This window comes from Peromyscus californicus, unplaced genomic scaffold, assembly GCF_007827085.1.
Source record: "Peromyscus californicus insignis strain IS unplaced genomic scaffold, ASM782708v3 Scaffold_6__1_contigs__length_162567912, whole genome shotgun sequence".
NCBI lineage: Eukaryota > Metazoa > Chordata > Mammalia > Rodentia > Cricetidae > Peromyscus > Peromyscus californicus.
The window spans coordinates 72,802,319-72,828,529 of NW_026294584.1; the positions used below are offsets into that span (position 1 = coordinate 72,802,319).

A 26,211-nucleotide genomic window follows, 5' to 3' on the forward strand; every position below is an offset into this window, starting at 1 on the left:
TGGGGTCACTTCTGAGAGCCCCAACTGATGCCCTGCTCAAAGACTACACAGAACCCCACCCCAGATCTTGGATCCATCTGTCTTCTCTCGGTCACAGGGTCCCTATTTACTGATGGAAGATCTCAGAGGCCCTCAAACTGTCACCAGCTCTAGGTTGGTCAAAGGTCCTTTCAGCTTAGCCCTGGGGGGAGAGGGACACAGTCCAGATGGAGTGGCTAATCTCTACCACCCCCTAGGCGCTCCTAAGCCTCCAGACACCCACAGGCAAGGAAGATGAATGGGCTGCCCGGCAGTTCTGGGAAAGGACTAATTTATCTTCATTTGCGCTTTCCCTTAACATCCGAGATGCTCCCACCTCTCACTGCCATGGGTCTGCCGGCTCCTGAGTCAGCTTCATGCTGCCTGGCTCTCTGTGGGTCCCCAGAGTCTCTTGGTCTCTGAGGGGATCTCCAGGGTCAGTAAATTGGTCAGCTGGTCCCCGTGGCTGTGCTCTCTGTGCGTTGCCCTGTATGCTTATCCATATGTGCTTGTCTCAGAGTGGGTCCTGTGCGACCATGCGTGTGTGTCTATCTGGGAACACTGTGTGCTTGCATTTCTCTTCACGTAGTGCCAAGTGCAAGCACACAGAAATGGGAGTGTGCACGAGCCTGCCTTGATTCTTTCCTCAGAAAGTGTTCGCAGGCTAGGAGACATGTAATTAGCCTAGGGATGTCTGCTGGCCCATATGTGTGGACACACACACACACACACACACACACACACACACACACACACGCCCCCTGCTCCAGTCTCTGTCCAGAAAAATCCATTGCTTCTACAGATTGAGCCAGCCCTTCTAATCCTCCTACACTAGATTCTAGGCAGGGGGTAAGGGACATCAGCATGGATCAGCCGCGTAGCCCTGACTGTCTCCCAAGCTGGAACGTAGAGGGACAGGAGGACTCGAACTCTCACCTCCCTGCAGCTCACAGCTCTCTCACACGCTTATCTAGTATACAGCCGCGTGAGCCCACAGACAGCTGGAGGGGAAGCCTTCCAGGAGGCTGCTCATAGCCTGCCACCTGTTTCTCTAAAGGCTCCCCTAGCCTAAGGTAACACAAAGTCCTTGATCTTTTTCCAGTTCTTTCTGACTTCTCTGAGAGTAGAGACTGTGGGAATAAAAAGATATTCAAATTTCTATATCATTTTCTTGCATTAAATATTGTCTAATTCACTAGTTAGTTCATTCAATGGTCTATCCAGTGTTTCATCTATCCATTAACCTACCAAACATTCATCCATCTATCCATCCATCCTCCTACCAAAAAATACTTCATTTTATTGTCCACTCATTGTTTTTGCCCATCCATCCATCCATCCATCCATCCATCCATCCATCCATCCATCTATCACCCACCCACCCTCCCATGCACCCAATGGTCACTGAGTACCCCTTGGCTACAGGCCCCTGTTCTCTGTGGTGAGCAGGGCACGAAAGGTGGTTAATATGGAGCGTATAGAGAACTGGCCCTCTCCTTTGACTAACAGGCTATCACCTGGGGTTGTACTCCCAGGAAGCTACTCTTTCCTTCTGAACTTGTTTCTCAGCCTCGTCCTTCATGGTGTCTACATCAGCCTCACTCCAGACACCTTCCTCTCTCTCCAGGGAGCCCCCTGATCATTCCAGCCCACACTGAACTCTTCAGTACTCCACCTTTAACTCTACCCTGCACATCAAAGCAAAGCATACAGCTCCTCAATGGGCCACTGTACCCAGACTTTGTCCAACCTGGCTCTTGGTAGTATTTAACCATTCTTGCACTCAGCCAATCACTTTACCATGCCAGACTCTGTGCTGGGCACCAGTGAAAGGCATGTGGACAGGCAGACACAGCACCTGCTCACGGAGATCTACGGACTAGTTGCAGATGGGGAGGGACTGCATTTTTCTTAGGGACTCCCTCAGAAATGCTGGAGAAATGGCACTAAAATAACCTGAGAACCGGTGACAACGTTAGCTGTGAAAGCGGGAAGCTTCCTGGCAGAGACCAGACCAGGAGAGAGGGGTCTTGGGTGGAGGAGCCAGTCCCTGGTGGCGGCCAGTGTAATGCTGTTTGTGGGAGTCAAGACAAGCTCCACGAGGGAGAAGCACCTGAAAGGTCACATAGGAAAATCCCATTTTCCTCAACATCTCCCTTGCAGAGCACTCCCACCTGGCCTGGAATGTTCTTAAGGTGGTCCACATGGCTGGATTTTGAGAGTGCTGGAATGGTACAGGTGAGGCTAGCTCCCTGAAGAAGCTTTCCTCAAGAAGTCTTGTCTTCCCACACCCCTACCATTGGTGGTTCAGTGCCACGGACACTTGCATTCCATCTGCTTCTCCTCAGTAGGCTCAGTGGAGTGGGTGCCAGGCCTAGAGAGGGCCTGAGCCTGGAAGGTGGTGGTAGGTATCAAGGCAGCCACCATGGGAGAAGATCTTGTCTTGATTCCCACAATGTAAGCATTTCAGTCTCTTTGACAGGCCAGGCCTGGGGAGGCCTATGCGTGCCTAGAGCTCAACAAAGAAGCTCTATTGTTCACACCATTCCAGGTGTAGTCTCAAACACTACACAGCTATTCCTCAAGCTGCAGCCTCGTTTACAGGCAGGCCCCACCACCAGCCATGCTTTAGAGATGCCCAGGTACAAAAGACTGATTTGTCAAGCCATAGACGGCAGCGCTGGCTTCAGAAGCCCCATTCTCCTAGCCCCTACACATGCTGCTGCTACAGGGATTAAGGAAACATGGACAGACAGAAACTGACTACCCTCAGCAGCTTGGCTCCCCTCCTCATTGGAGGTCTGTCCCAGGGAGGCTTTGGATACTCCAGGACCTGCTGAGAAAGAGTCCAGAGCACCAGCAAATATCTGATCCTCTAGATATACGCTGTACCTATGCATTATAGAGGGGGAGCATGGGACAGAGAGGGCTGAGTTCCCTCAACATCACACCACAAACCCAGAGGCTGCAGCCACTGCCTACCCCACAGTGCACATGGCACAGCCCTGCCTGCCTCCATAATTCAAGGCAGGGAAAGTACAAAGTTAGCTGGCTGTTTCTGCACCCCAGTACGTAAGGCTCCCAAGCCTGCTGGAGGGGAAAGCACTTAGTAGGTCATGTTGTTGCTCACAGGAGCCCCGTTGGTGTCACATCCTCACTGTAGGCACAGGCTGAGAGGGAGGCAGGGGATGAAGGGTGGTGGGTGGGTAGGGAAGAAGACCAGATAACAAAACAGGTGACTTGCTTCATCTCTCTGTGGGCTTTAGACTTGCCTCCTGTCATCTTTCTTTTTGTTTTTTTTTTTTTTTTGTTGTTGTTGTTGTTTTGAGACAGAATTTCTCTGTGTAGCTTTTGGAGCCTATCCTGGAACTGACTCTGTAGACCAGGCTGGCCTTGAACTCACAGATATCTGCCTGCCTCTGCCTCCCAAGCACTGGGATTAAATGCGTGTGCCCACCACCGCCTGGCACCTCCTGTCATCTTTAAGATAGTCACCTCAGGCCTAAGGGACATCTCTACCCGGCCCTATCCTGGCTCTGAGCAGGCCTCTCCAGCCTTTGTACTTGCCTCCTCCTTTTGGCTCTCACCCATCTTGCAGCTCTCTGTACCACACCTACTTGGGGACCACACCTGTCTGCTCTACATGGATCTGTACAGCCCGGGGAAACCCACAAGATGGACTTGGTTAGCAGCTACAGCCCCTGGGAAGATTGGCTCTCACTGGATGAATTACTACATGCACGGAGCTGACTAGCACAGGGAGGAAGCTCCGAGAGCTCACTTCCTCTCCCAGCAGCTGTGCACACCTGACATCATACTCAGGACTCCAGATGTGCATAGCCAAGCCCCTGGATGTTGTTACGTGTGCACGTTGCTGGAGCAGACTGGGGCCTCGGGCATCTATCTGCACAAGAAACAGGTATGGCCAAGGAATGTAGGGATGCTGTATGGATGCTGAAGGTACTCTGGGGAGGCATGTAGAGTAAGGAGCCACCACCTATGAGCTACAAAGCCCAGCATCAGTCAGTTAGACCTTAAGTATCACACGCTTTAGATGTCTATCCTGTGTCCTTTGAGCCCAAGAGCACTTGAGGGGACAGCGCTCAGCCCGAGACTTTTCTCCAGTGTCACAGGGATAGTTCAGCATGAAAACAGTAGACTGAAAATGTGGAGAGCTAATAGTCCTGAGGCAGCCTCCAGGGCAGATAGCGAGGACAGCCTCCCCACCTTCAAAGGGACGTGGCTAAGACCTTTGTACACACAGCTCTTCCAAGGTGCCAGGTTGAGACCAAGGCTGTTTTTGTCTTGGAGATAACCCTGACCTTGCTCCTGCCCCTATCGCCTACTGCAGGTCCTAAGACCATCTCCAGTGAACTCTTGGCTCCAAGCGTGGGCCTCCAGGTTCAAATTCCCTGCATTTTTGTGACCTTGGGCAAATCACTAACCACAGATTCTGCTTCCTTGGCTGTCCAACACAGATAAACCACAGAGCTGGCCTTGAGGATTGGCGCAGGGTGGCCATCATGGTGAAAAGACCATGGGTCAGTTGTAAAGAATGAACATCCTTTTCCCACAACAACCAGTAGGTCGTGGTCAGGCTTCTCACAGACTCCACCACCAGTTAACATTCACAGAATCCAACAATGAATGACGGCAAGCCTCTAGAGCACTGGAGAGGCAGAAAGGCCAGGCGGGCAGGGTGGTGAAGCAGGGAGGCTGGTCCCTGGGTCTCAGCTCCATGAGATGTGCTGGAGACCTTGAGCTCATCTCTGCAATGGGGAGCACCCTCTCTCTATGTCGTACAAGTGTGAGGACGGAAAGTGCTGGGAACAGAACCTGGAGAAGGGCTCAGCTCATGTCCTAGAAGCCTCTGCTAGTATAACTAACCAGCTCCACAGGAAGGGTGTGTGTGTGTGTGTGTGTGTGTGTGTGTGTGTGTGTGTGTGTGTGTGTGCGTGTGCACGCGCGCGCACAGCAGGAGAAGGAGGCATACTTGGGCAGTAGGGAGCTGGACTCCAAACACCTCTCCTCACTCCTTCATGGTTTCCTCACTACCTGAACAACAACATCAGGCAGGAGCTATTCCCAAGCTTTTGGATCCCATCCAGGCCAGCCTTCTTGGCTGGGTCCCAGGTTTATCAAAAGCCCCATCTCTCCACATGAGCTCCTGGCAGCTGGCTGGGAGGTTTTCATTCACACTGAAGAGTGAGTCACTGCAGCTGCCCGGCCAAGGACAATCCTTCCCTCACTGCTGACAAAGACCAGCTTCTGCCTCTTAAGTGAGTGGAGCCCTGAAGGTGGGTGGGAAACCTTTCTAGCCATCTTTAGCTGATGTCCATCAAGGACACTCCAAAGATGGGGTCCAGTGACTCCAACAGTCACAGGAAGGAGAGAGTCAGGAAATGGAAGATGTAAATGGTACTTGTCACCATGATAGACAAAGGTAGGCCCTGCTAGGCACCTGCTGTGTGCAAGAGGAGGGCATCCTCTGAGTTTTCCAGAAGGCTCCATGGCCCTTTAACAGAGCTAGTACACACAGAAGCCTGAAATAAATCTTATAGAAATATCAATTTCTTATGGATTTTTTTGTATATTTTTTAATGTATGATATATAATGGGATTTTTTTTTTCAGAATGCAGCCCCTACTTAAACTCTATCTTAATTAAAGCTTGTTGTGGATTAAAGATGTGGTGGCAATTATATCTTAGATGCGAATACACTTGGCAAAGGGCGGGGAGCTGGCCTAGGAACAATTGCTCATTATGTTGCATTCTGGAATCTACTGCCAGCCTGAGGGCGGTGGGCGGGGCCCTAGAGGGTGTTCCTGGGGGCAGAGGAGCTCAGTTCTGTGCCGATCAGGAGCCAGCACACCTTTCGCTTGTACCAACTGCTTGCCTACCTTCCCATCTCAGCACTGAGCCTGGCATAGAGCACAGGAACCCGGAAAGATAGAACCAAGCAGTCAGACCATGTCTCCACCCAGAGAAAATACCAAGGAGAGTCTGGAGCCATGTGCAGGTGGCCCCAGGCAGAGCCCAAAGGAGAATCGGTGACAATGGAAACTGGGTGCCTTGGGCAGGGCACAGGAGCAGTACAGAGTGCTGCCCAGGCCAGGCCTTTGTCAGTGTCTCTGCCTGGGTGGATTTCCTGCTGTGCTCCTAGTGCCCCAGCCCCTTAACCCCCAGAGGACGTACCAAGAGCACGAGGATGATGGGGCCCTGGTAGATGTAGTCCACCAAGTCACCAGGTTCCTTCCCAAACCAGCACCTGCAAAGACAGGGCAGCTGAAGTGGCCTCCTGGGCTGTGCCCGGAGGGCCATTCTCAACTCAGAACTAGGATCCTCTGGGGTGATGCGACCCTTCCTTAGCCCAGCCTCCAGGGCAGTTCTTGGTGGATAGTTCCATGCACTGCCCTTGCAAGGCCCTGCCCTGTCGTTTGTTGTATCTGGTGGGGCTGGCTGCCTGTGACCAGCCTCAGGGCTTGCCTGGGGCCCTCCACAGTCCGATACTCTGTTGCAGGTTGTGGGGCCCCAGGACTCGGAATTCAGCAGGTACAGGAACCTCGGAAGAGCTGGGCTCCCCTTCACTGGTCTAGGGCCTAGCTGTCCCATGCCACCCCATTGTTCACTGACTGCTGGGAATGCTTTGGGACCCAGAAGAAAGGCCAGGCTAAGTTCCTGACTCTACCAGCAAGTATGGAAGTTCGGAGGTCACCCGCCGCAGGCCAGTCTCAGACAGCCATCTCAGAACACCCCAAATTTCTGTTTTCTATTTGAACAGCCCCTTTGAGAGAAAGCTTATCAGCTACCGAGGGCCTCTGCATCCCGAGCAGCTTTCGTCTTTATGAGACTTCCCCAAAGCTAAGGTCCTCAAAGGTGATTCTAGTCTTGTTCCACCTCCTAAACTCCACTTGCCACCTCTTGCCCCAGTGACCCCATGGGGAGCTGTCATCATCTGGGCTGTGGTCCAGTACCCCAGTGATCCCATGGGGAGTGGTTGTCATCTGGGCTGCGTGGTCCAGTACCCCTGTGACCCCATGGGGAGCAGCGATCATCTGGGCTGTGGTCCTGTATCCCAGTCTGAAGGAAGGCTGAATTGAATTCCACAGATACACTGTGTGAGCCTGGTGTATGAGGACTCATGGGGATGGACCTATTTCTTTCTGCCTGAGGACTTACAAAAGCGTGGTTTGTTCGGGTAAGGGTTGTGATTCCACCTCACCCAGGGCTGGGCCAGAGCCAAGGCTGACCTATCTTAACTCACCTGCCCCCCCCCCCCCACCGGCCTGCCCCACTTACTGTTCGTTCTCATAGTAGAGTTTGCCAACCGCCCAGGCAACGATAATGGGGCAGGGGATGCCTGAAAGGAGAGATACGTGCTGCACAGGATGGACAGATGCGGAAAGACCCCCTTGTCTCAAGGCAGGAGGTCACAAGGGGGTTGGGACTGTGTGTTTGGTCTTCCAACTACAGGCTATCTGTGACACTATGGTGCCTGCCTCCACTCCTGCCCCAACTCTCAACCATGCTCTCCAAGCAGAGAGGATGCTGTGGTGGACAAGTAGAGCCAACTCCTTTATCTTTTGAAGTCAGAAACAAGGATCTTTGGTCTGGTCACCTTGGGTAGGAGGAAGGCTTCCTGGAATGTACCTTTGGAGGGTTTGGGGAGGGGGGGCAGAAGGGAGGAAGCAGATTCATCCTGAGATGGCGCATGGGTGGCGGGCAGAGCTGTCCTGGGGCATTGGCCAAGACAGCATAGGGTAACGACAGGGGCTGCATGGGGTAGCGAGGCAGGCTGGGCTCCAGTCCTTAGCCTCAAGACCAAGGGGCAAGTTTTACCAGCAGTGCCCCTTTCCCAGGAGGCCCTCCTGCCCCCCCAGGGACCCTCACACCATCCAATGAAGAGGAAGAACCACTTGTGCAGGTGCTCGGTGGAGTACGTCATGACGATGGCCGTGTGCAGGTAGCAGCCCTCCACAAACATCCAGAAGAAGTTGGTGACCACGAAGTAGTTGAAGATGGCGGTGATGCAGCGACACCAGACCTGCGTGTGGGGTGGGGTGGGGTGGTGAGAGGCTGCTGGGGCAGGAGAGCAGGTCCCACAGGGAGACGAAGCACCTCCCGCTTCGGGGCTCAGTGGGGTAGCTCAGCCGCCCACCCTCACTTCTGGGCAGCGTTTCTCCCAGCCTCCCCCGCCACGTTTCCTTCTCCTCCCCTACCTCCTCCGTCTCTTTTTGCTTCTCTGCTATAGGGGATAGCACCCACGCTCCCCCACCTGCTGGGCAAGCACTCTGAGCTACAGTCTTAGCCTTTTAAGACATCTGAAAACACTTGCAACCGTGTCTCACTAAATTGCCCAGGCTGGCTGTGAACTCACTATGTGACCCAGGTAAGCTTCGAACGTATAAAACTCTTTCTTAGTTTCCCAAGTAGCTGAGATTACAGGCCTACATCACCATGTGTGATGTATGCTTTCAGTCTAGAAAGGGAGGCTGGTCGGCTTTCTGCAACCAGAGCTGGGTCTGACCAGCCCTCTTTTCAGTGCTCAGGTCCCTTCGGCTACATAGCTAGTCAGACCGGATTCCGATTAGGAATAGACTTTGAACTTTCACTTTAAAAGAATGAAATGCCGGGCGGTGGTAGGGCACACCTTTAATCCTGGCACTTGGGAGGCAGAGGCAGGTGGATCTCTCTGAGTTTGCAGCCAGCCTGGTCTACAGAGTGAGTTCCAGGACAGTCAGGGTTACACAGAGAAATCCCATCTCGAAGAACCAAAACAAATAAACAAAAAAATTAAAACAGCGTGAGGGAAAGAAGCCATAAGGAGCAGTGTGGGGCCATGGCCGCTGAGGCATTGGAGGGGCTCATGTTTCACGCGGGACAGAGGGAGGGTCTTGCTAGTTTTGAGGTCTCTACAAATCTGGGCGCTTCCCTAAGCCTCGAGGTAGTCGCCTTGCCTGGTGGTGAGAGGAAAGGAAGGCACCGAGACAGGAGTGGGAGCTGTGGTCAGGGCTGCTATTGTGACCTGGTGTGGTGAAGCTCACCTCTCCGAGCTTCAGTTTCCATGTCTGTGGAAGGGGGATTAATCTCTCCAGTCCTATGCTAAGATTAAGCAATAAAACCCCTGGTAGAAGAAGTTAGTGCCGGCTCCTTTTCCTCTAAGGCGCCTGGACTTACAAGGTGGGTAAGGGCAGGGATTGGTGGTGGTTTTAGCTGGGTGCAACCCCCAAGGCCTGGCCCGGGGCGGGTCACTACAGGAGACCGACTATCAAGTGTCAGGCAGCGAGACAGGCAGCCCCAAGCCTGAGGCTCCCGGCACGGACCTCATTCCCCTCATGCACTTCGTGGTCGATGAGCTGCAACAGGAACCACGTGACGTTCCTCAGGATGAAGGTGGTGATGAGGTTCCAGTGGATCACGTTCCGCAGGCAGCGGATGCTCCTGTGGAGGCCCAGGGCAGGGTCAGCCAGGGTCGGCTGGGGCTTGGGCTGGGGGTCAGCAGGGTAAGGACCCACTGGGAAAGACAGGGTCTGGGGTGAAGTGGGGCTGCACCAGAGCCCAAGATCCCCCTGGCGGTCACAGCTGGGCCTGCTCTGCACCCTTCAGGCTGGCTGGTGGTCATGCTCCAGCACCCGGCTTAACCCATCTCTGTCCACTCTTCCCTGGGTCCCAGAGTGGAGGAGACAATGTCTGGGAGAGAAAAAGGTGAGGAGAGAGCAGGGTGGAGGTGGACTCACCGCAGGACCAGGAAGAGCAGGAAAGCGACCACCAGGGCCACCAGAGAAACACAGTGGCCCAGGTAGTTGACAATGAGGGCGATTTGGTAATGCAGGTCATACTTCCTCTGCTGGACAGACAGACAGGCATGGGAAGACAGAAGCATGGCTATGTGGGGGTAGGGCTGCTGTTCCAGCCATTTCTGTCCTAACCTTGGGACAAAAGAGGCTCAAAGTATCCCCACCAATACTGGCTTCTAGATCTTCCCTCTGCTGGCCTGGTGACTCTATTATTATAAATGGCTAAAGCCTGGAGGTGCAGACCTGTAATCCAGCTATTTGAGAGGCTGAGTTAGGAGGACCTCTCTGGACAACTTAATGTCTAAAAAAGAAAGAAAAAAAAATAGAAGGCTGGAGCTGAGGATCAGTGGTACAGAGCTTATCACACACTCACAGATACTGTAATCAGGCCTCCCAGCATGAATTTTTAGGGGCACATTTGGACATGGACATGGACATGATCTATTCTTTTTGTTTGTCTGTTTTTGTTTTTCAAGACAAGGTTTCTCTGGCTATCCTGGAACTCTTTTGTAGACCAGACTGGCCTCGAACTCACAGAGATCCACCTGTCTCTGCCTCCTGAGTGCTGAGATTAAAGGCATGCGCCACCACCGCCCATCGGACATGGTCTATTCTGAGATATCCTGGAGCTACAGATACAGATTTAAACCTTGAGCCTCTCCAGTGCCACATCTGGGTTTTGTCTCTCCTCCGACCCCAGCTGGCAGAGCAACTCAGGGTGAGATGGCCCTTAGCTATGACATCTATAATATGGGACCAATCTTCCCTTGTACCTTAGAAGCAGTGAACTATGGGAGGCCCAGAGGGGTAGGTTTGGATTGGTCCCTGAGCAGAGCAGTGAAGATACATATTGTAGAACACTTAGGAATAACACTCAAATGGAATACAAGTCAGTCTACCTTGCACCATCACCTGAGGGGTGTAAGGACATAGAGGAAGAACAGAGGGTTGTCCAAAGAGAGCTTCTTTCTAGCCAGGTTGTCTGGCTCTCCTCCTGCTCCCCTGAGGCCCCCTGTGGAATGCCTGGGCTCACATTCTGTGGCAGCCCTTCTCAGAAGAGGCCAATGTTCCAGCCTCTGCACTGGGACTTTGTCTGAGGGAGAGCTCCAGACACACTGAGGACTTCCTTAGGTGAATGAGGGGAGGGAATGGAACTGGGACATATCATTTTGGGTCAGAAGTGAAGCACAGCTTGTTGGAGGGGGACCTCAGAGGGAGGGCATTTGCCTAGCACGTATGAGGCCCTGGGTTGGATCACGGTACTCCACCCAAAGGCAAGGGAGGCCAGATATTTGTCAGCACTGAATCCATTTCCAGAGCAAGAACCAGTACTGGGTGGCAAGGCCCAGGCAGGCCCAGCTTCCTGCCCCGATGGTCCTGATGAGGCTGTACTTGCTTTTCCATGGAACGGTAGAAGCAAATGCCAGGTGGGGAGAGTGAGGCTCAGTGGTAGAGGAAAGAACATGCTCACAGAACCTGCTAGCTGCAGGGAGCACCTGCTACATGGCTGTAACCTTCCCAAGTTTCATGCCACCAGCCCAAGCTCTCTTGGAGGAGGACTCCAGGCAGGACAGGAGACATAGAAAAGAGGATCTGGGTAACATGAATACTGGTTCTGTTGCCCATAAGATCCTTTGTGCTCAGCCTGAGTCCTAACACTCTATGAGGACCCGGGTGGGGAAAAACAGGGTCACTCACCTTGTCATCCAAAATGGGCTCACAGTGTGAGTAGTTGATCCTGGAGGCCCATGTTCCATTCTCCAAGCATTCTCGGTAGGCATTCCCTAGAGAAGATGCCAACCACTGAGAGTCAGGTCACTCTCCCTTCTCAAAAACCCTCCCTGGCTCCCTGGTACCTGCAGGATGAGATCCACACTCCTCAGTTCCCCTGGACCTGAAAACACAATGCATATCTGAACGCTTATGTGAGTCATTTATATGAAAACTGCACAAGGGCTTTATCTCACACAGTGGCTGGGAGGCACGCTAAAACCCATTTCAGACACACTCTCTGACCAGCTCTATGTGCACCTTCTTTCATTTTATTCCTCTGCTACAAAACTGAACCCAATTGTGAGTCCTGGGTTGCGGCTGAAGATTGGCTGCTTTTAGCACAACAAACAATTTCTGTCCCTGCCTCCATCATTTCCCATGTGTGCCCCATCCTCTTCTCCAGCAGCATTTCAACAATAGCTGCCACTTACACCGTACGTGCTTGTCTGCCCAGGGACTCTTCTAGCTGAGTCTAATGGACAAGATACACTTGCCGTTCAGTCTTTGTTCTGATCCTTTATCTAGAGAGGGGGAAACTGAGGCAGGGAGAGGCAAGAATACCAAGATGGCAAGGGTTGGCTCTGGGTTTTGTGTTCATGACTTCTAGGTCACCAGGCTGTGGTAACACAGAAGTTTGGGGATGCAGGCCTGTGCTCCTGCCCTGGACCTGTGACCATTGTGCGGGTCACTGTGTGTTGGATATGTTCAGAGAACCAGTATTTACATCAAAGCTGAACGTGGTGTCCAACGGGACATTTTGGAGCAGTAGCGTCCAGTGAGCAGAAGCTTGGGCTTCATCAAGGGTAAAGCATGAGGCAAATATGTTCAGACCCAGCGTTCAACCCGAGCTTTGACCTGGGAAGTCTAGATCCATAGCCTACCCCCTCCAGGCAGGAGGGCGCCTCCTTCCTGAGTTCCCTGAAAGCCTTTCCCCAGTCTCTGCTCTGCAGCACCCGGTTAGCAGGGAGCTCGCCTCCCCTTTGATTACAATTCCGAATAATCCATTGTTTGAGGCTGATTTGTTCCAGGGCTCTGCTTACTGGCTAATGGGCAGCTGTTCGTGGGTTTTCTTTTTTGGCTCATGTTAGATATACAATATAAAGCTAATTAAAATAAATAGCTCGGAGCACAGAGTCATGGGGCTGGAAGAGGAACTTTAGATTGTTTGTGGAAGCAGTGAGTTCTGAAAAAAAATATTAAGTTACTTAGAAACTCACTTCCACTGAGCTGACAGTGAGCTCAGAGAGATGCGATTATTAAGGAGCATTGCCGAGGAGCAGAGAACAATGGGGCGAGATTCTATTAGCTTAATTATTCTTTAATCTGGTGCTCTAAGCCAACAGAGTTTTCAAATTCAGAGTTTAAAAAAACTTTGCCTCCGGGACCATCAGCCTGAGGCCCGTCTCTGTCAGGATCCTGAGTCAGCCTGTGGTACCTCACAATGATTGTAACCCTCAACGAGAGACCCCGGCACCTCTCCAGCACTCAGTCCCAGTCAGAAAGGGATGAGAGATGGCTCAGTGATTAAGGGCAGGGTTCAGTTCCTAGCACCCATATGGTAGTGCACAATCATCCCTAACTCCAGTTCCAGGGAATCCAATATCGAGTTCTGACCTCTGACACTAACAACATACATGGTGAGCAGACATATATGTAGGCAAAACCACTCATACACATAAAATAAAAAAGAAATCTTTATGCACTCTGTAGAAAGACCCAGACTCCCAAGGTCCTGCTGCTCCTTTAGCCAGTGATATCTCTTACCTGGCATGTTGTGGGAACACCTCCTTCACTGTTGGTAAGAAAGGTGGTACAGGCCATTGATTAAATGTCATGCCTGCTTAAGAATCATCAATAAGTGTCTCTTTATTACTCTCAAGAATGAAGTTCAACTTTCTTGGCATAATATTAAGATTTCTCTACCCCTGGACCCCATGTCTGCCTTGCATCCCATACACAGCTGACATTTGTCTTAGTGGATCTAGCGCATGTTCAGAGCAGTGCTGCTCCAGCTCGAGGCTCTCCTGTTCTCTGCTCTCCAATGAACTCCTGCTTATCCTCACACTGGCCCGATGCCAGCTCCTCCACAGGGCCTGTCCAACACTCTATACCTGAATCCATCATTCTTCTCCCTCTAAGTACCTCTTCCAGAGAGTCTCACTTCTTAGAACATAGCACTTCACCTTTTATTGACCTCGGGCTCCATTAACACATACATTTTTGTATTATTGAATACACACACACACACACACACACACACACACACACGTGCACATGAGTGCTTGGATCCAGTTTCACAAAGTAAAATTTAGTTTGACCACAGCTATAATGTTTTGCATTCTACTCTGTCCTAATGCATCTATTTGCTTCATATACAAATGCTAGTCCTGACCCACAAAATCAATTCACAGTCCTCTGTTGTCACACAATCTGTAGTTTGAAAAACAAAAATCTATTTTAGGGCATTTGCCATGATTCAGTGTGGGCTCTGTCTCTTCGAATCTGGTCCTTTCCTTTGCTACTGAACTTAGCTCCCTGGTGACAGACAAGTAGGCAGAGTTCATGTTGGGGCCACTTTGTGCCCCCCAGGAGCAAGGCTGAGTACATGTGGACAGCACTGAACTGACTTAGATTTGCTGAACTTCGAAAATCATTATTTGTGATGCTGTATGTGGGAGTGAAAAGGGCTTCCCTCCGGGGGACCAATGCTGTCTGGGGATGAGTTTCTGGCTATCAACACTGGGTACCAGAAGACTGGAAGACAGATGTGCCTGCTCTTTGAGGGAGCTGTCTGCTACAGCTAATGAGGGCACCAAGCCCTCAGGCACAGCCTTGGACAGGAGAGTGGAAAAGCCCTGCTCCTCCCTCCCCCTAAACCACAGGAGGATGGGCACATACAGTCTAAGGGCAGATTCCAGGCCAGAACTGTGGGGCTGGATGCAGTGAGGTGGGTACCCGTTACCACAGCAACACAGGTGCACCTGCTGAGGATCGATGCCAATGGTGTGCGATGTGTTCTTCCAGGGGCATTAGGGTATGGATGTCCAGAGTGGCACTGGGCAGTTGAAGCAACAGGCTCTCCCCATTTCAGGTGCCAGTGCTTTGCTAATAGTTCCTTGTTCAGAGGCTCACCCACGATGGTTCAGAAGCCTGACTGGGAGATGAGATCTCTAACTTTGTTTTTGGTGGCTAGGTGACCATGGCCAAGTCTTCTCCCTTTTGTCTCAGTTTGCCCTCTCAGAAAAAGTCATTCCCATTGGTTCCCAATGAAACCATTGACATCTTAGGTAGGTAGCTTATCTAATAAGTGAGCCTTTCTATTTTGCTAAATGCTGACCATAAAGCCATTCTGACAGTTCCAAGAATCCCTAATACCAAATGCTCCCTATATGACAACGTCTATCTCTCATATCCTCACTGATGAGACAGGACCATGTAAAGAAGTGTGGCAGACTATTTTGGGAAATAATTCAAGAGGCAGGTTGGGCACAGGAGAAAGAGCGAGTGAGGTTGTGGTGCAGGGAGAGATGCTGTCATTGGCTATTTGGAAAGAATTATAAGGAGGGCAGGTGTTGGCGGCAGAGAGTTGGGGGCTAGAAGTGTCATTTACAGAAGCCAGGGCACAGGCGTGGCCCATTCAGCACCACGGACAGCAAAACCAACGCTCCAAGCCATTTCTGTAGGTGGGAAGACCTTGGAGAGCTCCTGACCAGAGTCCAGAGTCAAGCCAGTTCCTCCAGCAGCTTCCCCAGACGCTGTTGCCTCAAGGATCCAGCTATTCACCTCTGCCTGCTACATGCCGGGCTGGAATTGTTCTTTCGATGACTCCCGTTTAAAAAGACCCTTTGCTCCCACCCCGCCCACAGGCTCCCTGGAGTGAGAACCTTCATCTCCAGGCTGAGATCCACTAAGTCAAGGCCTACATTTCCCTCTCATCTGACCCCTTCTTAAGTGCTGAACAGAGCTGAACACACAGGGATGGACCCAGACCGTTGTAGCCTCGGTAGCTGGGGAACTCAAAGGGTGATAGAGATTCAGGGCAAGCCAAGAGGAGGGTTGACAGCCTTGGATGTTGGGACCCTACCACCCTGTACAGCAACACACACGAAGAAGGCAATCACATCTCTCAAACACCCAACGACAGGCCAACCCCACTGCTGAAACTTCAGCCACCAAAGTCCAAGCCCCTGTCCTGTGGGGCATCAGTCTCCGAAAGCCCTGTGGGCAGCATCCTTTACTTGCCAGATAGTCATTTTTGCTCTGAGGAGGGCACATTAGAAATCTAGTCAGTGGGTACTTCCTTGAGAATGAGAGGGGAAGGAAACTTCTCCCTCGTTTTGTCTGGTTGCGACCAACAAGGGAAGGGAAGTGACATGTCTGTGGTCAGCCGACAGTGTGGGCTTTCCTTGGGGAACACATCCTCCTGAGTTGCCATAGGGCCAGTTTTTTTCCCCGGAAGAAAGGAGTCTTTCCCACTGCACATAAGTTCTCTGTAGCCAACTGTGCCATCTCTGAGGGGCTTTGGGACTCTTGGTGACCACACTGATGATACCTTAGGGACCACATAGCCTACTTCGATCTCCCCATTGCCTGAAGTCCAACTGTCCCAGATTAAGTTATTTCTTTACTGAACTATTGGGCCTTGACTGACTCATTTTTCTTACTTGGTGAGAAGAAAGTTTATCCAACTTCTCTCACCCTGGCCTCCACTGCCTGGCCTGGGTAACAACAAGGTATTCCATGACTACATACTGAAGAGACCACTGGAGAGGCGTAGCCAGAACTCGGTGGTTGAGACACAGTCATGTTGCCAACAGAGAATTCTCTGAGCCTCCCAAATGAGGTGGACCACCATAGGAGTGGTTCTGTACAGGACATTTAGGACAGGCTGGATCTAGGGTCACCTTGCACATCTCCTTGGTCTTATCATAGCCCTTAGGAAGCAGGTAACCAGAGATGGGGTGGTTGGTGATGTCCACACTTGCCCAGGCCCAGCCTGACCTAGAAAGCTTCTTGGGCTGAATTCCCAAGGCTGGTAATCTGCTATTGCCCAAACTGGATACTGGGTGGGAAAGGGCCGATGACACCTAGGGCCAGAGAATGGCCACTGCACTGCTATTATGCTGTGTGGACACTGCGCTCTGGATTTTGACTGTCTACACTGGGTCTCAGGCTTCCTAGTTCCACAGGGCTTTTCACTCATTATGTCCTGCCATCCCTGAGTGGGCAGAGTGAGGGCAGCAGCCTGTACTTACAGGGCACAATGGGGAAACTGAGCTACAGAGACACTGTGCACTTTAACAGTGGTCACACTAGGCCCATGAAGGAGGGCAGGAGTGAGTGGGATCCACATCACTGTGGACATTTCTTCCTTGGGAGAGCCTCACCTGGTGCCCCAGCCTCTACTCCTCAGTGCTCCTCATTCCAGCCATCCCTAGCAATGCTCAGTGAGCCTGTTTCCATGATGTTGGTCTGTCATAATGCTAGCCTGTAAAGGGCCTGAAAAAAGAGGTGAGCTGGGGACCTTGAGGTACAGGTTGTTTTGGAACCAAGGACTGTAGGGGAAAAGGGACCCTCCTAAAGCATAGAAATGGAGGTCCAAAGAAGGAGATGCCATTGCCAGAGGAAGACAAGTAGCCATTATGAGAAGAATTAGGCCTGGCTCTCAGCCCAGTGCTCTTGCAAAGTAATGGCTGCTCCAACCCACCCCCAAAAGCAGAGCAGCCTTTTGAAGGCTGAAAGGCCTGCCTCCTTCTAGCAGTCTTTGGACACCAGATATTCTCAGGTGGGATGGACAGACTGCTTTCAAGACATTATGCAGAGACCATACCATCCTAGAATGGTAACCTCTGTGGTGTGGGATGTCCCTGTCATGCCCAAGAAAAAGGATGCTCCTCCTTCCAGGTCCCAGATCGTTGCCTGCTCCCCTCTCCTCTTGTCCCTCGGTGACTGTTCCCTAGAGTCCCCAGGGATCCCCAAGCACTGTCCCCTCTCCCCTTTGACATGGCTCCACGAAGTCAGTATTTTCTCTTCACACAGAGAAGAAAACTAAGATAATTTAGTATCAATAATGGCAAGGAAATGAAACCAGCTTCGATGTCCATCAGCAGATGAATAGATAATGAAAACGTGGTAAAATTCAATGGAAGTTTACTCAGCTGTACAGAAAAGATGAGATTATGAAAAATGGATAGATCTGGGAAGTATTATATTAAATGAGGTAACCCAGACTCAGAAAGACAAAAATGTCATATTTGATCCTAATTTTATTGTTAGTGTGTATGTAAATGAGAGAGTACGGGAGTGGGTATAGACTATAAAGTGACATGCGAGATAAAGAGAGAGGGAGTAAGAAATGTTGAGGAAGGTGTGTGAGTCTGGTGGCAAAGGAATGATACATGTGCCATGATACTGGAAAGGAGTTACTGGGGCAGGAGAGTAGACAGGGAGAAGAAGAAGAAGCGAAACTTCATTATTTGTATTCTCAACAAAACAAAACAAAATCATTAGTAGTGTGTGCTAATGGAAACCTACTAGAGCAGGAAGACAGCGCAGAGGGAAAAGACTCACCCAGACAGCTTGGCAGCCCGACTCGCCATTTCTGGAATCCACATAAAGACTTGGCTCAGTCAAGTTGTCCCCTGACCGCCACACGTATGCTGTGGCGTGTGCCCCCACCTCCCACATCACGCACACAGTTGCACACATAATAATTAAATTTCAAAATTCATAAAATGGAAAAAGGAAAGAGAGCTAAGACACAAGTCAGGAGGTGGCCAGTCACCAGGGAACCCCAGCCCTGCACTGAGGCCACCTCCCACATCTCAACAGGCTCCTTGCATTCTCCTGCCTCTGCGGGTACTGCAGAAGTAACTTCCTTTCTGACGGTGAAGCATGGCTGGAGGTGGTCAGTGGGGCCCAAGTGACTGAATCTGTGCTAAGAACAAGCCCTTTGGGGTGCTGGAGGGCAGGTGTCAGGACTCCAGGACTCCAGACTTCCGTGGTTGCTGGTGGTCCTCAGAGAGAAGACAGGGCATGGTGCCGAAGAGAGATCAGGACAACAGGACAGGTCCTGGTGGCCTTGGACCAAGATTCAGCTGGCACATCCTGAAAATCAAGCAGTATCCCTCCAGAATTCTTGGTACCTCACCATGAGGCTATGGACAATCAGTCAGCATCTTTGGGTCTTGCAGAATGAATGCCTTCAGCGCCTCCATGGTCCTCCTCTTTCCTGCTCACCTACCCTCTCTCCTCTCAGCTCCAGTGGAACTCTTCGTCCAGGAAGCCTTCTCACCTTTCTCTCCATCCTTCCATTGGCTCTGGCAGCTGTGACTGTGTGCTGCCTCACCTAGGAGCCAATACTACATTCTCTGGCGATAGCTGCTGCCTTACTCTTTGGGACAGGAGCCCTTGGATAGTGGGGTGAGGTCTTAAACGTCTTCGGGGAGCTGATTTCTCGGCTTCTTGCAGGGGGAACGGAGGGCAACACAGCCTGGTATGAAGCAGAGATTCAAAAATGTGTTTGGGGGCTGCTCCACCCAGGGGCGGGGGAGGGGGGAGTGGAGTTCGGAAAGAGAGACTTCTCTGTCCCCAGCTCCTTCCACACAGGCAGATGGACGTTAGAGCGTGGCTGGTCTTTTTCTACCTGAAGTGACAGGTGAGGGTGGCTGGAGGCAGGTGGATAGATAGTTCTAGGTACCGGCGGCCAGAGAGCCTCCCCACCTGCTCTCTCTCCTCTCCACCCTCATTAGCCACCTTCTGTGACGGGGGAACATGTCCTGCCTTCCCTCTCTCTCTCAGCAGGGAAACAGTCCTCACACACAGAGGACTTCCTGCCTCAGGAAAATGAAAAGGTATGGCCATGTCTCCCTGGAGACGGAGGCAGTCCAGTTTCTGAATCTGTGGCCTCTAACTCCTTGTCCAGAGGCTGTGGTCTGTCTGGGACCCTCAGACTTGCAGCCTCAACAAGTGTCAAATGATTGCTGTTGCAGCCCTCCGGGAAGCCTCCCAGGCGTAGCCCGGTGCCTGCCATGCCCCTTATCCCAATCTCTGACCGTTGATTTCTCCAAGTTTGGTCTATAAGCAGTCTAGGGCTCCGGAGGCCAAGGGCTTTGCAACCTTTTTGACACCTCTCTCCCATAGTACTGAAGAGGGAATTCCTGCCCAAGGACACAGACCTGGTGGGAGGTTCTCTGTCTAGGGGCCCCTTAGGTTGTGTTTCTATTTTAGAATGGGGTTCTGGGAAGTGAGGCTTCAGTCTCCTCCATAGGTAGTTAGGGTAGATATCCCTTCTCCTTGCTCAAGGATGCCTCAATACATATTGGCCCCACTGTTTCCTCTTGAAATGGACAAGGTGGAGACCAGTGCTCCTGAAAGAGGAAGATAGGCTACATCCTGGGCATCCAGGGGACCCTCATATGGAGCCATAGGACCATGGCACAGACGAAAGGAGGGGCCAGGACTGGAAGAGCAGGAAGAGGTAATACACACTGATCTATGGACGCAGGGAGATCGGGGTAGAGAAGAAGTAGGGAGAGATGGAGAGAGCTGGAATGAAGACAGAGCGATAGAAGAAGGAAGAAATGAGGAGGAGGAGGGGAGGAAGGGAGAGGGGGAAAGGGGAAGAGAGAGGAGGGGGGAATACTTGGAGATGTGTGCTCAGAGAAGTCTGTGTGAATGGGGAGGTGGAGTAAAGTGGAATTTAAGTGCCCTGTCTCCCCAACAAGCAGTTGCTGCTGCTGAAAACCCATTCCTTTCTCCTTAGAGGTGGGAGACTGAGACCCAGGAAGGATGGGGGCCTCACTATAGGTTATGCTATGCATGGACATTTTAGGATTGGTTTTAGCTGTCCAGAATTTGAACCTAAGCTGGGGAAGCCTAGGGGAGACAGGACCCACCCCCCACTGGAGCATTAGGAGCCCTGGCAGTCAGAACTTGAGCGTGTGAGCAGGAACCACCATGCTCCTACCCATCAGACTGCCTACCCACAAAGTAGAGATGAGCGCCCCTCCCTCCAGAGATCACTGAAAGGAGCTCTCTCTGTTCTGAGCAGCGTGGCATTGCCCAGCTGGTGGCCAGGGGTGATGGCATCGGCCACCCAGGGGAAGCAGGGGTCTTCTCATTGGGTCAGCTCTGTCCTATGTTCCTGTCTGGGGCCCCAAAATCTAGCTGCCTAGGTTTAGGATCCTTGTTTCATTAGGAGGTAAGTTATTTCAGGTCTTCAAGTCTCTGCTTCCCCATGTGTAACATGAGGATAACCCCAAGTCTCCATCTTTGGGCATGGTAAGTTAATTGGGCACCAGTGTAGACACACCAGGGCTCAGGGTGCTAGAGGAGATAGGCAGGCACTAAGGTGGTTCTGCCAGGGTCCCTTCCTTTGGGACGTTGCCTTCCCTTCTTTTGGCCACTGTTGACTGTGACATCTGGTGACAGTCTCTGCACAGGACCAGTCACAGCTCTGATGTGCTCTCGGACACCTGTTCCAACAGCTCCACCCTGGTGCCCTCCCTGGTGCTCTCCTGGGCGGTTGCTACCCAGTCAGCTGCTTCTTGGATGCCTCTGCCCAGAGATCCCTCCATGTCTCAGAGCCAGCACATGCCCCACTGTGCCCAGCCATTTCTTTCCTGCAATTCCTCGTCCCTTGTCATCTCCTCTCTCTCTTGTCAATTCCAGCCATCAAGGCCGCTTTCATGGGAACCTTCCTCAACTCCCAAAGCATCTTCTCCACCAGAAGGCTGCTGCAGTGTTCTTACCCTCCTCTCCCCACCCGAGACCAAAGGACCTCAGCTTAGCTCCTCTATACTCACAATCTTGCCCAGGCTCCATCCTATACCTCCAATAAAGTCCCTGGCAGTGCTGTGCATCTCAGTCCTCCATGTCCCTCTCTGGTCTTAGTTTTTTTTTACCTACTATGTTCTATACTCCATAGTTCCAAGGCACTAAGCACACCCCATCCGGAGGCTTGAGTCTTCTCAGATCCTCCTTGCAAAGTGAACTAACTGTCTGTCACTCCTGGAGACGGTGTTGCCCTGAGGTTGCGTGAGGGTCGTGGCTTCCTGCCTGGGCTGGTGCACAGGAGCTAGCTAGCTGTGCTCCACCTCTGGGCTCTGCAACCTGGGCCTGAAAACAGCTGGGTCTTTGAGGGCGGTGGGCAGGAGTGGGATTGTGGGTACTAGGTTCTCCTGGTGAGTCGGCACCTGGCAGCGGTTAGCACTTAGAGGTTCTGTGACAGGTCCTCTGTGCTCAGCTGAGTTAACAGACCACAGAGATGTCAGCAGACACTGTCATCCCCACAGGGCGTTTCCTAGCCTCAAGCAGTTTCTGCCCTCTGAGAAGCTTGGCTTTGGGGAGGGGAAAGGGTGGCTGTGACTTGATGAGATTAGGGCACTCTCCCCTCAGGCTTTTCACTGAATGGTTTTCTCCCCAGTCCTTTCTAAAGGATCCTGCTGAAAAGGCCAAGAGGAGGAAGCTGTGTGCAGGCTGGCCGGAGGTAGGAGGACCATCAATCAGGTATTTCCCCTGCTGTCAGAGGCCTCTTCCAGGCAGGGTGACTGCACCCTCCCAGCTCCAGGTATCTCTCTAAGCCAACATCCTACCCCCAGCTCAAGTGTTCCCCGGGAGCTGAGGTGCAGACAGTACTTTGGTCCAACGGAGAAAATTGTTCATTAGACACCAAGGACTAATTGCCACCACATTTACCAACCTCATTGGTATACTGACCCTTTTTCAGCTTCTCATTTGATTTGGTAAGAGGGGTATGGTATATGATGTCCCTGCCCCCCTTCTTCCCACAATTCCCTTGCTTTTCTGAAGCAGGGCAGTTACTGCTCTGTATTCATCTGTGTACAGTTGGGAGGGCAGCCTCAATACAGTACAGTTGCTGCAGCTGAAACACAGTAGGTGTTCAACAAATCGGTTATGTACCGCTGTGCTGGGCTGTGCTCCGGAGGGAAGTCAGGCACTGCCCCGGGCAGGTGGGGTTCCAGGTGGGTGGAGGTAACGGGGTCAGGGTAAGAGCTGAAGCAGGGCTTCCTCAGGCTTAGTCACTCCACTTGGCCCTGCATGGCACTTAGTCTCAGCCCTCTGAATTAGGTGCCTGATCTCCATTGCCCAACTCATGGAGGTTACATCTTAAAAATACAATTGTGTTAGTTACTCCTGGGAAGGAGCTTGAAGTCACTCCTTTTCTTGCATACCTCCTGGGTCAGGATCCTCACTACCTACCAATGAGATCTGTTTTAACTATGCTTAGGAGGCATTTCTCAGGTGGTAGGGAAACCTTCCTCAGGGCTTCCTCTATCTCCACTGACTTCTCTCTTCTTAGGAGCATCTGGTCCTAGCTTTCTCAGAGCAGGCTGCCCCTTGCTCCCAGGGAGCACGGCCTGGCCCCAGAGCAGGCACTGCTTCCTCGTCTTAAGCACCTAGAAGGTGAAGGCCTCCTTGCCCTCAGACAGCTGGGACACGCATGCGTATATACGTGTTACAATCAGACACAGCTCTGTTGGGATGTAAAGGCTGTAGACAAACAGCTTGCTGCAGTCTCCGCAGTGCCCTGTTAACATGTAGGGCCGGACAGGTGAAGGTGTCCGGGTGGGCCAGCCATGGCTACCTATGACCTCACAGAGCTCAGCACCGGCTCCTATCAGATCATTTGTGTTGACATGTGCATACACACAACCACCACCACCCCAGATTGAATGCCCCCGTCCCCGCCTCAACACTCCCTGCTGCCGTCTTCCTATAGTCTGTAGCCTTCATGGAGCTTGTCAGCAGGAAGGAAGCCTCAGGCTGTTCTTCCTGGGAGGTGGGGGGTGTGGTCCTGATTCAAAACCACTGTTAACCAGAGGTTGCATAGAGGTAATGCTGCCCAGAGCTCCAGACTTAAAAGACTGGTGAGCGAGACCCTGAGTGTAGGCTCAGTATGTTCACTAACACACGCGCTCATCTCAGTTCCCTGCCTCCTTCTGATCTCTCCTCTCCAGTGCTAGGGTCTGATTACCTGAGTCACAACGTGCGTACAGGATTGGGGCCTTAACGTCTATACGCTGCGGCGTCGCCTTAGAGATGGGAGAGCATTGTATCTGTTCATACAATGCTTTCTGTGCAGACGAAGCCCGAATGGGTGAACTTCAGGCACCTGAGCAAATAGTGCAAGGGACACTTGCGGCCAAGGAGAAGTATTTCCTACTCCCTTGCTTGGCTCTTTGCAAACGTGTAGCATAAGAACTCTGGGCAAACCACCGCGTAACCGGGGGTTAGAAGCGCCATAGGGTTAGGCACAGAAGGCGAGCCCCCACATTTACAGAGTCCCCAGGGTAATTGCTATAGCGGTATGAAGGCCCTCGGTAGGTGTCCGATTCAGGGTCGAGAGACCTCCCCTCTTCCTGAACCGCCTTTCTGGAAAGCCGGCAAGCGAGGGGTACTCACGGGTCGTATTGTACTTGATGCCATTGAAGTACTCGGGGCACGGTCTCTCCACCAGGGCTCCGGGCGTGCTCTGGGGCCAGCAAGTCCCGATCTGGTCCAAGGTCGTGTTGCAGTAGGAGTAGAGACCTAGTGACAGGAGGGAGCGCAGCGGAGCTCAGAGGGATGGCCCGGGAGCGGCGCGGGGTGCTGCTCAGACCCGCTCTAGGAGAGCGCGGGAGAGCGAACCCACGTGTGGCTAGTCCGCTCGCCTCCTGCCTACCTTCGGGGTCCGGGGGCACCCCCCAGCCGTCCAGGAGCAGCTCTTCGGCCAGCGACAGGCTGCAGTTGGCCTCCAGCAGGCTGTGGAGCAGCGCGGCGTCCATTGCGCCCCGGAGCCGCGCGCGGAGGGAGTGGGAGTGCGCGCCCCGCGTGGCTGCGAGGGAGCGGGCGCGACGGGGAGCGGCCAGAGAGCGCAGCGTCCAGGTCCCTGCCCGCCCACCCCGGACCAAGCAGGCAGCTCCGGGGCGCCACAACCGATCGCGCTCAGCCGCGGAGCCAGGACCTTGGCCAAGACGATCGGCGAGGCTCAAGGAGCTGCGGGGCCGCCCGCTACACCACGGCCAATGGCGGCATCGGGGGCGGGGCTCTGTCTCCTGCCCCGTCGGGCCCGCAACCCCCCATGCGCTTTCAACCCTCCAAGTCGCGAGAATACTGGCGGGGCTGGCTATCTGGGGTGGCCGAATAGCTCATCTGAAGGTCGAGGGTCGCAGGCCCGGGGACTGCAGGAAACCCACGACTACATCCTGTACCCGTAGCCAACCGAAGTTGGGCAGCTCTTGACCAGAAATTTCTTCTCCTGAAGGAGAACATTAGAGCTGGGTAGGGGCGACTGGCCAGTCCTGGAGCAGATTTGCGCCCTGGGGAAAGAAATGGATTGAAGGGGCCCCGGAGGGTACCAGAGAGGTCACCAGAGAGGGTCTAACAGAGGTGGAGAATATGGATGGAGTAGTAGGCAGCCCTCAGCCAGAGCTAGGAACCAGGAACAACATCAGGTTTCACACTGACAGATTTGCCACGAGTGGCGAGATGGGGACATCTAGAAAGGAATTAATTAAAATTATCTGGAAGACTTGAAGGTCTTGGTGTCCTGGACACCAGATGGAGTAAGTGAGAGGTGAAAACATGTCTCTTTTCCTTCTGGATTATGCAGGGCCCTCTGAGGAGAGGAGAAAAAGTCAGTCTTCCTCACCAGTAGGTGTGGAGGAGTGATCACCCCTGTAGAGAATCTGCTGGGCTACCAAGCACTCACTGTTTGCCTGGGGATTAGTGGGACCCAACTGCCTGCCTCGGAGTGCTCATACCTGTGAAGTGGGTGGGCCTATAGCTCATGCCTGTGAAGCAGGCCTAGGTTAGCATAGGTGTGTCTTGCTCTCAGTCTAGGTTCTGCTTTGTCTCTCCTCTCCACCATGTTGCCCCAGGCAAGAGTTTTCTCCATCAGTGGCATGTTCTCTAGCATCCTCCACAGCTCACAGAGTCGTGGTTTTAGAGGCTCTAGAACCATTCCTGTGCCCCCCTGAGCCCTCCATTGGAAACCAGGCGCTGGTGAAGGGCAAAGTGCCCCTGAAGAGGCCAGCACTGCAGGTGGAGAGAGAAACAGAACAGTCCGGTGCCTCTCTACACTCTTCCTAGCTTCAGTATTCATGTTCCTGTCACTCCTAAGCAGAGCCAGTGAGTTCATGAGAGAGTGAGTGAGCAGTGAGACCAGGCGGAGCCCTGGAATCTCTCCAGGACCTGCCACTGGCAGGGAGACCGGCAGAGCTACCAGAGAGATCTATCCTCTGCCTCCTGAATGGACAGTTAGGGCCCTGGCCCAACTCCGGCAGAGCCTTAGGCCAGAGCATGACAGGTCCTCACAGGGATGTAGTCTCCTTCACTAGCGAAGGATGGCCCGTTACACAGTATCACAGCACAGACAAGGAGGAGACCAGGCCAAGCTCAAGGGTAACTTTGTTTATCATCAGAGCTCAGAAGACGCATACTGTTTTAAGGAGGTGGTGGGCACCAGCAACATGCTGCTTTACATGCAGAATTCTGCAGAATAGGAATCGGCCTAGGTGACCTGCATTGCTTAACAAAGTTTCCTCCAGAAAGTGACCAGCTCAGTGTCAGGGCCAAAAGCTACTGTGCACCCTAAATGTGTGAACAACTAAGATCTCTA

General features: G+C 52.5%; 1 protein-coding gene across 3 annotated transcripts in view; it reads right to left on the reverse strand.

Annotated features, from left to right (window-relative positions):
• Crhr2 (corticotropin releasing hormone receptor 2) overlaps window positions 1-24,569 on the reverse strand; it is a 28,159-nt gene extending 3,590 nt beyond the window's left edge. Inside the window, exons 1-8 of one of the 3 annotated variants that reach the window (XM_052721024.1) lie at window positions 24,274-24,569; window positions 24,015-24,140; window positions 11,514-11,599; window positions 9,756-9,865; window positions 9,342-9,459; window positions 7,909-8,062; window positions 7,318-7,378; window positions 6,214-6,286 (exon numbers count right to left, since the gene is read on the reverse strand). In XM_052721024.1, coding sequence (XP_052576984.1) covers window positions 6,214-6,286; window positions 7,318-7,378; window positions 7,909-8,062; window positions 9,342-9,459; window positions 9,756-9,865; window positions 11,514-11,599; window positions 24,015-24,140; window positions 24,274-24,376 — 831 coding nt within the window. In that variant the 5' untranslated portion in view covers window positions 24,377-24,569. The remainder of the gene's footprint in view (window positions 1-6,213; window positions 6,287-7,317; window positions 7,379-7,908; window positions 8,063-9,341; window positions 9,460-9,755; window positions 9,866-11,513; window positions 11,600-24,014; window positions 24,141-24,273) is intronic. The other 2 variants (XM_052721021.1, XM_052721022.1) reach the window with 2 other exon arrangements.
• Window positions 24,570-26,211: the final 1,642 nt, after the last annotated feature.